The 11643-nt window shown below is 42.7% G+C and overlaps 1 protein-coding gene across 1 annotated transcript in view; it reads right to left on the bottom strand.

The window, feature by feature from the left end:
• Positions 1–400: 400 nt before the first annotated feature.
• Positions 401–11643, bottom strand: part of MRRF (mitochondrial ribosome recycling factor) — a 54298-nt gene continuing 43055 nt past the window's right edge. Inside the window, exons 6-7 of the mRNA XM_036750548.1 lie at positions 10956–11115; positions 401–1111 (exon numbers count right to left, since the gene is read on the bottom strand). Coding sequence (XP_036606443.1) covers positions 1034–1111; positions 10956–11115 — 238 coding nt within the window. The 3' untranslated portion in view covers positions 401–1033. The remainder of the gene's footprint in view (positions 1112–10955; positions 11116–11643) is intronic.

Raw genomic sequence — 11643 nt, 5'->3', positions numbered from 1 at the left:
TACAATTCTCCATTCTATGTTCTTTGCCCTAACATTGTGTGTTCTGTTCCTTTTCAGCTTCAACATTGTATGTTTTAAGGACCCTTTCAAGTTCTAGCATTTGGTGATTCTGAGATTCAACATTTCTGTTCCAAGCTGGAGCCTCTTGCTTTTTCCCAGGCAATTTTATCTTTTGACAAAATTCAGTAACTTGAGCAATCTTTGACAAGAATCAGTAACTTGGGCAAGTTACTTGATGTCTCTTGAAATATTTCTGTGTATATTATTTCTAGCTTTTAACTTAACTGAATTTTTGAAGGTGGGCCACTCCAACTTTCTGGTTTTTTTTTTTAAGTTACTGGAACAAGGGTAGTTCAAGCCAAATACTAGTGAGAGAGAAGAGATGGAAATGAAAGATTTCATCTTTGTTGGTTGTTTTTGTTTATTTCATTTTATTTAGACCCAATTCATCAGTGAAAACTGACTACACGCAAAATACAGAGACATTTAAAATTGAGGCCTAGCTTCAGAATATGAATTACAGGTAAAGTTCCCCAACAGTGGACATGAAGTTCAACCTCAGGAACAATCAGTAAGACAAAATGTACCCACTTTCTCATTCAAAAGGAAGAAAACAAGCCCACACTAAATATTCCTTGAGGTAGTGCTTAACAGAAGACAGAGAGATGGTCACAATTTACTAATATTCCTGTTCCCTCAGGAACGTCAAATGAAGGAAACTCAGCCTGACAGGGCTCAACTACAGGTATTTACTTAGTGGATGCATGCCCAACATAAAATTACTCGACATCAAGGTCAGCTAAGAGTTATAATGGTCCAGTCCTATACAAGTTGATGGTCTTGTGGGAGACAGGAAACAATCTTTTGGCTTGAACAAGACATCCAAAAAGGACACCTCCTAAAAGTAACAAAAAGCACAGGAGAGAAGAATCCAGTCAACTGCAATGCTCCAAAGCTTTGGCCCTGAAATACAACCTAGGACACTGTTACTTCTGCAAACTTTCCACAGCTGGACTCATCGGGAGTTTCTTTCTTAGCCCAAGAGTTCCTTGGTCTTCAATGCCAAGTGCTTGTCCATCTCAGCTACCGTGTCATCTGCCATTTGTCCAATCTGTAGTGAGACAGAACAAGAGAGTCTAGAATTCCAATCAAGGCAAATTCAGTGCCCCAATCCAAAGATGCCCCCTGTGATGTTGCACCAACCCATGTCACTGGGTAATAATGATATGAGTCCATGAAAATCCAACCCCATTTAAGGATCTCTTCTAATTCCGTTTCTTCCTCCGCCTATACCCTCTGATTGGTGGAGAGCATCCAGTCTTGTCATTTAAAAAATGACTGCTGAAGATTGTAAGGATAATCAAGTTTGAAAGACTTAAGTAATAACTACAATCCACACAATGACCAACCACAATTCCCAAGGACTCATGATGAAACATGCCATCCATTCCAGATAGAGAAATGATAGACTCAGAGTGCAGACTGAAGCATATTTTTTCCTCCTTTCTTTTTCTTTCTTTTTTTGGACATGGCTAATGCAGGAATTTGTTTTGCATAACTATACATATTTGTAATGAGTTTTGGTTTTCTGGTTTGTTTGCTTTTTTTGCCTTCTCAATGGGTCAGGAGGGGGAAGGCAGAGGGTGAGAATTAGAAACTGAAAATAAAATAAAATTGAATTTTAAAAAAAGAATATAGTTGCTAGGAAGGTCCACAGGAGATGTTACTTCCTATGTCCCATTCCACCCTTAGCCTCACCTTCCCGAGAGAAGAGAGGAAAGAAGAGGAGATTCTACCAGGTAGAGATAATTCTCTGTTCCAGTGGTTCTTACAATGTGATCTGGGGACTCCTGAGGGTCCTGGAGATCATTTCAGGGGTTCTATGAAGTCGAAATTATTTTCATAATAACACTAAAACATTTTAATTTCTAATATAGTAAATATCAATTAATATATTTAGCCATATAAACAAAAGTTCTTGGGGGGAGTGACTCAATAATTTTTAAGAGTACAAAGAGATAAAAAGTTTGAGAACTGCTGCTCTATTCTATTATCATCTGCCTATGCTATTGCAATACCTTTCTAACAAGTCTTCTCACCTCCACCCCACCCTTCATACTACTGCCAATTTAATTATCTGTGTGCACAGATTTGGTGAGGTCATTCTTCCGCTCAAAAATCTTCAGTGGCTCCCAATTACGTATTAGGTAAATTTCAAAATCTTTTTCCTGACATTTGAGGGTGCCACATAATCTGGTACCACCTAAACCTTCCAGCCTTATTACATATTACTCCCTTCCACCCATTCTATAATCCAAGCAAACCTGACTACTACATTTACTGTACCCTCCTCACCCGCCACATACCCTGTTATTCCTCTTTCAAGGCTCAGCATTTTGATTCTCTTTGGCCCTGTAAAATTCCCCCTATTTTATTTTAAAATTTTACAATACAATTTTTGGCCACCCAGGAACATATTTCCTATTGTCCCCATATTACCAGTCCACCCAACATCTTGTTTTCAAGGAACTAATGATATTAGTTGGGATGTAACCAAATGAATAGTTCTCCCAATATTTAGTCACATGTTGAAGATGAAAGATTAGGACCTTAAGAGACCTGAAACCAGCATAGCTTTTCCTTAATATTCCCTCAAAGGGAATACCTTATAGCAGACTCGTTCCCTGGGGCCTAGGGAACTCCAAAGGCCAGAATGCCCAGTTAGCAAAGCACTGAACCCTTCCCAGCCTGGTACAGTGGATACACTTGCAATCAGGAAGAACTGAACAGACATTTTCCCTCTCATTCCTCCTATCTGTATGCCTATAGGCTTGTAACTAAAGCTCTTGGAGCTTCAGTTTTCTCATCTGTAAAATGGGGTGAATAACACTTGTAGTACCTAATTTAAAGGTGGTTGTGAAAATTCTATCTAGATGTAAGTTAATCCTAGGATACAGAACAGTAGATAGAACACTGGTTTTAAATTCCAGGAACCTGGACTCAAACCCTAGCTCTGCTCTTTACCACTTGTATGACCTTGGGCAGGTAATTTTACCTCTCAAAGCCTCAGTTTTCTTTTCTACAAATAAGGAGGTTGAATAAAATGCTCTCTAAGGTTCCTTCCAGCTCTAAAAACTCTGATCCTGTGAATCTGATTCCAAAGCTGTGTGTGGACTCTTGGCCAGAATTCTGAAGCTGAAAATATGCAAAATAGTCAAAATAGGGAGAACTTGGAGCTGCTGGTGAAAGTGATGATTTCAGGCCCTCTTTCCTTAAGGACTGAGGGATATTTCTCAGGTGTCACCATTACTGCAGTCCCAGGTACTGAAGCAGGTCAATTTGGCAAACTAAGTACATGGAGAAATTTGCAATGCTCAGCTTTTGCCTGCCAAGTTTAAATACCTGAGCCTCAAATTCCTAGGTTAGCATTAGCATTATTACTAATAACAATACTATTTACTGCAGAGATGTGTGATTTCTTCATCAGTGTGGCTACTCCCTCCACTGCTGTGGATGCAAGCCCTTTGGTAGACAATCTAGGAAGGTTGCTGTGGACAAACAATCTGTTACCCTATAGGGTAACAAATCCATCGATGAGTATCTCCAAACATAGCTTAGCTGGCTCTCAAATGAGAGACACAGCCAAAGGAAAACTCTTAATGGAAGCCTGTCCAGCTTGGTATGACCTGGTAGCACTTTAGTTTCACTGGACTGGTCCTCAAGAACTCAAGAATCACCTCTATGGCTCTGGGAGACAGGGCCTTAAAGACCGCAGGTATTACAGCTGGAGGGGGCCTTACAAATTCAAGGCAGTCCCACTGAAAATCTGGTGCCGCTCTCTCTCTCAAGCTTCATCTCCCTTCCACCACTTTATGCTTCAGCCAGGCTGGGCTACTGCACCTCCCTAATACAACGCCTTTGCTCAAGCTGTCCCTGTGGCCGGGATGCAGAGGGGGGCCCTTGCACTTGCTCTCTGACCTGCACCCGTCAGATTCTTACCCACCCTTTAGAGCTGAATTCAAATACTACCTGTCTGTCTTTGGGCAAGTCACTTATAGGTTGACAGATTTGAAGTTGGAAAGGGTATTAGACATCATCTAATCGAATCCTCTAATTTAAAAGATAATGAAACTGAGGCCCAGAGAGCACAACTTGCCCAAAAGTCATATAGGTCAGGAAGCCTTGCTATCCCACCTCCACCTTACTGCCCCCCCCCGCCCCCAAATGGTAATGACTTTCCCCTGTCTCAAATTTCACACAGCACTTTGTCTCTAGATTTCTGATATATATATGTACACACACACACATATATGTATATACATATATATATATTGACTTTGCATATTGTATGTTATAGGTATTTATGTATGTGCCATATTCCCCCCTTCCAGACTACAAACTCTATTGAAAACAGAGACCATTTTTCTGAAGACTCAGCACTGTGCTTTGTATACAGAAAGTGCTTAATATTTAATTGAATTGTTGAATATGTTTCTTCACTAAACCTTTTAGTAACATGATAGGATGCTTCTCAGCACCTCAGTACCCATGTTCTGGCATCATGCAGAGCCCTGAAGAAAACATGCAGGAGTTTTGAAGCAGAAAAAAAGTGGGAGAGCAGCTGAGCAGCGGATGCCGGGCTGAGGATGCTCCCTCAGCCAGTCAGCACCGCCCTCTGTCCCATCCGTATTCTGAAATGCCTCTTGTATGCCAGACTCCAAGGACAAAGAGGGCTACGGCCAGCTTGCTTGTAATTCTGATATTTTTCTCCTGTTCTGCTTCTCCATCTGCCTTTTAATAAAAATTGCTCCATTCAATTAAAGTCCATCTTGATCAATGCCTGCTGTAGTGTGTGAAGAACACTATGCTGGGTACTGGCAGGGATACAAGGTTTAGATAAGGCAAAGTTCTGGCATTCAGAAGCTTACGATCTGGGAGGAGGTGGAGCAGCTCATATGTCTATGCCCTTTTAAGGCTTATAGTGTTTTCTGCATCACCCCATGAGGTAGGTAATGTTCAGTATTACTATCCCAATTTTATAGCTGTAGAAACTATGATCAAGGGATGTGCTCACAACCATAAAGTTCTAAAGTGGGGGATACACTTTGAACCCAGGCCTCCAACATCGTTTCTTCTACCTCATGCTGCTTCCATACACACAGAGTGAGGCCTACAGTACAGAATATGATATGACAAATAAATCGACAGGTACAAACAAAAGGCTTTGTGAGGTCTGAGGAAGAAAGCCGTGTCCTAGATGGGAGTTCAATTAAGGTTTCTGAGAGAAGACAGCATCTAGGGCGGGTTCCAGGAGGACAGCAAGAATAAGAATACCATCTTTCTTCAAGGCTCTGCTTAAAAGTTGCTGCCTCTAGCAAGCTTTCCCTGATCTACTCTCTCCCACTCCAACATCTTTTGTAAACTGTTAGATGGCACAGTGGATAGGGTGTTGGACCTGGACTCATAAAGACCTGAGTTCAAATCCTGCCTTGGATACAGACACTCAGATCTGTGTGACTCTAAGCAAGTCATTTAACTTCCCTCAACTTCAGTTTCCTCATCTGTAAAATGGGAGTGATAATGATAATAATAATAATAATGATAGCACCTGTCTTCCAGGGGTGCTGTGAGGACATGAAATAATGAAATACTATTGGTAAGGCGCTTTACAAACCTCAAAGCCTTATATAAATGCTAGCTACTACTAATAATAATGATAAGCCACAATTGATCTTTCCCACCCTTCAACTTCAAACACCTTTCGTGTTCTTATTCTATTCTGTTCTACAATACAGTTCACTTTATGGCACTGAATATTTATTTCACATCGTGCAAAAATGGCAGGGACCACGTCATCACTATTTCTGTACCAAAATCAACTCCAGCACCTAACAGTGATTGGTACATAATAGGTACTTATACACATCTGTTGAAATGACTTAAATTTAATTGGTATTTCCCACTCCTCTACCCCAGGGTCAACACCTAGAAAGAACGAGATGTCATGGATGGAAACATAGCCTTGGAGCTAGGAAGATCTGAGTTCAAGTTCCACATGTGACTCATACTGATGGTGTGACCTTGGGCAAGTCACACAACTTCTCAGTGCTCAAGGCCAAGGTTCAGCACACTAGAGCCTGCCCCAAAATGTAAAAGCCGTTCTTAGCTAGAGGGCTATACAAAAGTAGACGGCAGGCCGAATTTGGCCCCCAGACATAGCTTGCCCGCTACTGCTCTACACAATTAAGACTGCAAACTATGGAGACAGAAGTTTCCTCATTCAGGAGGTTTCCTATGCCAAGAAGTCACTATCCCCACCCTATTCAACAAACATGTATTAAGCACATATTATGTGCTTAACTGGGGGTACGAGGTGATGCAGTGGATAGAACACTGAGCCTGGCATCAGGAAGACCTGAGTTCAAATCCGGCCTCAGACACTTACCAGCTATGTGACCCTGGGCAAATCACTTAACCATGTTTGCCTCAGTTTCCTCATATATAAAATGCTCTGGAGAAGGAAATGGCAAACCACTCAGTATCTCTGCCAAGGAAACTCTAAATGGGGTCACAAAGAGTCAGACGTGACTAAAACAACTGAACAGTAACAAAAAAAGGACAGAACACTACTCTAGGGGCTGGGAAAAACACAACTTAAGCTTAATCTTTGGTTACAGAATGAATATAAAAATATATCTGTATATAGCACTTTGTACTTTTCAAAGCATCTTCACAAATACTATCTCATTGTATCCTCATAGCACCCTCATGAAACAGTCAGAGCAGGGATCACTATCCCTGTTTTATAGACCGAGAAAGTCAAGCAGAGAGGAACAAAATGATGTGTCCAGTGTCACACACATTCAGGCCATGGGACAGGAACCCAAGTTCCCTTCCCTGACTGCAAGGCGCCTGTTGTGCTATACTGGGGTGACAGCCCTGGTCTAGAGTACCTGCCCCTGATCTGCTGAGGCTGGATGGGCTGCTTGGAACAGAAAAGGGGGGAACTGGAGGAAAGCTCAGAAAAGGAATGTGAGAGAAGAGACTCTTTTTGTGGCAGGGGTGGGACCACAAAGTCACCAAGGACCCTTCCAACTCTGAAATTCTGCTTCTGTGAACAAGGCTATAAGGAACCACAGAGACCCTCTAGTATAATCCCCACATTTTATGGCTGAGGAATCTGAGGTCCAGAGAAGAAAAGTGATGTCCCAGTTCATACAAGGAGGTAGGTGGCAGGAGAAGACAAAAACCCAAGTTTGGGGGTGTTGAGTCCTATTTCCAGCATGGTGCAGGCTGTGCTAGGAGCCCAGGGCCTTTCTGGACTGGCCCAGGCTCAGAAACATGGCTAGGCTTCAAAAAAGGAGGGAAGTGGACCACCTGAAGTCCTCTCCAAAAGCAGGTCAGCCTTCAAGGCTACCTTTCCCCAAGCATGCCTGGGAGTCAGGGGAAGGCAAGTTCCTGGCACCCTGAATCTATGGCTTTCCTCCCTCTCTGCCTCTCAGCAGCCAATACTCGATTTCTCTTCTGTCCCCATTGGCAGCACGGTTAGTTTATTTCTGAGTGGCTTCACTTCTCTGAAAGGTTTGTAGTGAAAGGTTCTTGGCCGAAGACGCCACCCATAGCTGCCAAGTGCTTTCATGTTTAGCAGGCCTGTTTCAGCAGCAGGACAGATTGAAGGTAAAACAGAAGGCCGGCAGATGTCAGAGCCAGAGAAGGGAGGACCTCAGTCCTCACTCAGCACAATTTTGCCAGGCCAAGGGGCTGGGGGAGACTGGGAGGGAAGGAGGGAGGAGAGGGAAATTAAACCTACAGGGACAGAAGTCTAGAACTGGATCTCTTCTTTCCTACAAACCCAAGAGTGGACAGTTAAGCCCTTCTTCTAGAGAAGTAAAGACAACTTCTCCACTGTGGAGGAAGCCAAACACTATGGAAGAAAATACTTGGAAAGGCAACCAGGGCAGTGGAAAGAGTGTGGGCTAGAGTGAGAAGACCTGAGTTGTAGGTCCAGATTGTTCCACTAACTTGCTATGAGATCTTAAAAGTCAGACTCCTTCTCTGACTCAAAATTTGCTCACCTGTAAAATGGACACAATAATCCTTGTACTGCCTACCTTAGTGCTACTGAGAAGAATATACATTTTTTAAAAACTATAAAATGCTACTGAAATTCAAGCTGTTAAATGAACTAATATTAGCCTCATATTAAAACTCGTGTATACATCAAGTAGATGTGGAAAGGGGTTTGCAATACTCCGCAAAGATTTGGAAACACCACACAAAGAATCATAGCCCTTTGACGGCATTACTGCTGGCCTGTCTCATCAGCAAAAACTCCAAATCAATGTCTATGACGAATGGAGGAAATTAAACCATAAACAAAGGTATACTTCAAAAGATCCATGATTCCACCCTTGTGGGTATTCCCCACAACCAAGAGAAGTCAAAACTTCTCCATGATTTAGTAGCTGTCTTCCTGAATTGCTTTGGCCAAAAAATTAATTATCTAGTGGCCAACTCAGTGGTGGTGGTGGGCCTCTCCACATGGAGAGACTGGTCTTGAAATAGGCAATTATAGATGATCATAGACTCAAAGCTGGAAGGGACCTCAGAAATCATCACCTTATAGATGAGAAAGCTTGCTTAAAGCATCATAAACAGTAGGTAGATAGGGCCTCTACTCATAATAAAGCAATACAACAGATATTTATTAGACACTTGCTGTGTGCAAAAAACACACTGCTAAATGCTGGGTGAAATAGAGCTTTTCCTTTCTAGCCTGGGAGGAGCTACCAGCGCTTGTGCTAAAATACAGATTATCAGGTCCCTTCCAGGTCATTCCATGGTTAATGTTCTATGTTTAAAAGTCCATTCCAGGTCTACTATGTTCTATGTCCTGACATTTTGGGTTCTAAAGTTCCTTCCAGCAATATTTTAACATTATTTCTATATTTTTAACATATGACATCCAACAGACAACAAAGCAACATAGAGAGCTGGCCTCTGAGCCAGAAGTCCTGGGTTCAAGTTCTGCCTTTGCCTTTGGGCAAGTCCTTTAACTTCCCAAAGCAAGAAGCAACTAAGATTCTTCAAGTTGGAGAAAAAGGGGAGTTTAATCACCCAAGAGTTTTCTTTATCAATTAAAACATGGATCCAATACCTGACGAACTTCTTGGAGCATCTTCTCTTACCCAAGTGGGTCTCTTGCCTCTGCTGCTACTGTCGTGGGCAAAAGGCCAATACAGCCCTGGATAACTAAGGAAAGTCTGCCAGTCCCAAATGTTCCAGGGCTTCTCACAGGAAAGCAGCAGCAACTTACTGATGCAGAGAAGGGATTATGCAGCCTTAGCAGGAGCCCTTCTTTCTCCTGCCCAAAATGCCACTGTAAGCCCACTAGGCTCAGTTCAGGCCCTCCATCCTGCCTGGTCTACCGGCCTAAGAGCATTTTCTACCTCCCTTTTATGTGCCTGCATGGTCTCTGGGCATTTGTCATTTAAATAACTAGAAAAAAGAATGAGGCAAGAGTTAAGGGAAATAGAATCTACATGCTAGGTACATCTGAGGAAGGAAGGAAGGAAGGAAGGAAGGGAGGGAGGAAAGGAGGGAGGAAGGAAGGAAGGGAGGGAGGGAGGGAGGGAGGGAAGGAGGGACCTCTGGGATATTAGATGACTGTACTTGGTAGAAATAATAACAATTCATCATTTTTACAGCACTTTAAGGTTACAAAGCCTCTTCTTCACAACAAGCCTGAGCTGCATCTCATACAAGTATGATTTTCTTCATTTTATAGATAAGGAAACTGAGGTTCAGAGAGTTGAAGTGGCTTGCTCATACTCACAGCTAGTCTAAGTGCTAGGATTTAAGCCTAGCTCTATATCCTGATTCTGGGTCCAGTATCCACTGTGCTTTACCCTACAGTGCTGGGAGAATAAGAGACCCCAACATGAATTCCAGCCTCCAGGGTCTCCCACCTCCAACTCTCAGCAACATCTAGCAAATGGGACACTCAGGGCACCAAGGACCTTCTCTAGGGCACCTGTGTCAACATAGCTACCCCTTTCCAAGACCTCCCCTTAATTCCTCCTCCAAAAGCTGTTCAATTATTGACTCTAGAGTCAGGGAAGCTGGGTTCAAGTCCTGGTTCTGACATTTAGGAGGTATGTCACCGTGCCAAGTCATTTAGCCTCTCTGAGGCTCAGTTTCGTCACCTACCACCCAGGAGGGCTATGAGGAAAGTGCATTGTAAGGCACAAAGCACTGCATAAATTTAATACAATTACTTCTCCTAAAGCACGGTTTTCTTCAAAACTCTCAGATGGCCCTAAATCTAAACTCCTTCTAGCTGGAAGGCCCAGGAATCATGAGTGAAGAGCATTGAATTTGGAGTTAGCAGCTCTGCTACCTACTACCTGTATGATCTTCATAACGTCAAGTAAAGTGTAAGAGTCTCGGTTTCCTCAGAAGAAAAACAGGAAGGTAGTACAGCACATACTGGCTGTGTCACCATCTGCTTTGGGGCATGGAGTTTTCTCCCTGGGAGTTTCCTACACCAGTGACATCATCCCTCCAGACCAATAGCAGTGTTTATTTATTTACAGGGCTGCTTCACAGCTTCTACTTGACTTTCTTCACTCTAAGGTCCCTCCCAGAAAAAAAGTTCAATGATCCTTCTTTTCTCCCATACATTCGCCTTGACTCTAGTTCTGGCTCTGCTCCTGTTTGTCCTTGGGTGGGTCACTTCCCCTCTACAGGCCTCAGTTGCCTCACCTATAAAATGGGAACAGTATTTGTACTACTGACTTCCCGAGGATGGTGTGAAGACAGCACTTTGCCATATGTAAAGCATTTTAGAATGAGACCTGTAATAATTAACCCCTTGCTTGTCCCATATGGCATTTATGGCAGCTGTTGCATTCACTTTATGTATATTTATGTACTGATCTGAAAATGACAATTACCTGTTTCTCTATTAGTTTAATTGTATCTTCAGCCACAGTGTCCTTGGATTTCTTCAGTTTATTCATTGCATTTGTCCGTACTTTCCTCAGGGCATCCTTAGCCTTGTTTGTGTTCTGTTTTGCGAGCTTGACCAGCATTTCTCTGTGTTCCCTTGTAACTCTGATCAACAAGAAAGGGTGGGGGGGAAACATTAGAAAAAAACTAGCCAGACATTTGTTACCATAGGTACTGCTGAAAAGAGAAAAATAAGAGTTAGAAAGCTTGATCATGTCTATGTAGAGAAGCACTGGGGTTAGTGTAAAGCCGGCCTGCACAACATGTGGCCCACCAAAGCAGCCCACAGGGCAGTATGTTTTGCAGGCCAGTTTTATATCCTTTATATTTTTCACAGGCTGCCTGAAATCCTTTGGCAGATGGTAGTAGAGCCCAGGCCACATGTTTTGAAGGCTTGGTGTAAAGTCTCGAAAGCTACATGACCTTGGAGAAAGCCTCAGTTTCAAGCAGAGGTTGGATGGCCATTTCTCATAAGACAGAAGAAATTTTTATTTATTTTTGTTTATTTTTTTATTTTTTGGTTTTTTTGGCAGGGCAATTGGGGTTAAGTGACTTGCCCAAGGTCACACTGCTAGTTCATGTGTACTGCGCCACCTAGCTGCCCCCAGAAGACATTTTTGACTGGGTGGGGGG

Source organism: Trichosurus vulpecula, chromosome 3 (genome assembly GCF_011100635.1).
Source record: "Trichosurus vulpecula isolate mTriVul1 chromosome 3, mTriVul1.pri, whole genome shotgun sequence".
NCBI classification, from domain to species: Eukaryota; Metazoa; Chordata; class Mammalia; order Diprotodontia; family Phalangeridae; genus Trichosurus; species Trichosurus vulpecula.
This window is presented reverse-complemented; position numbering and strand designations above follow the sequence as displayed.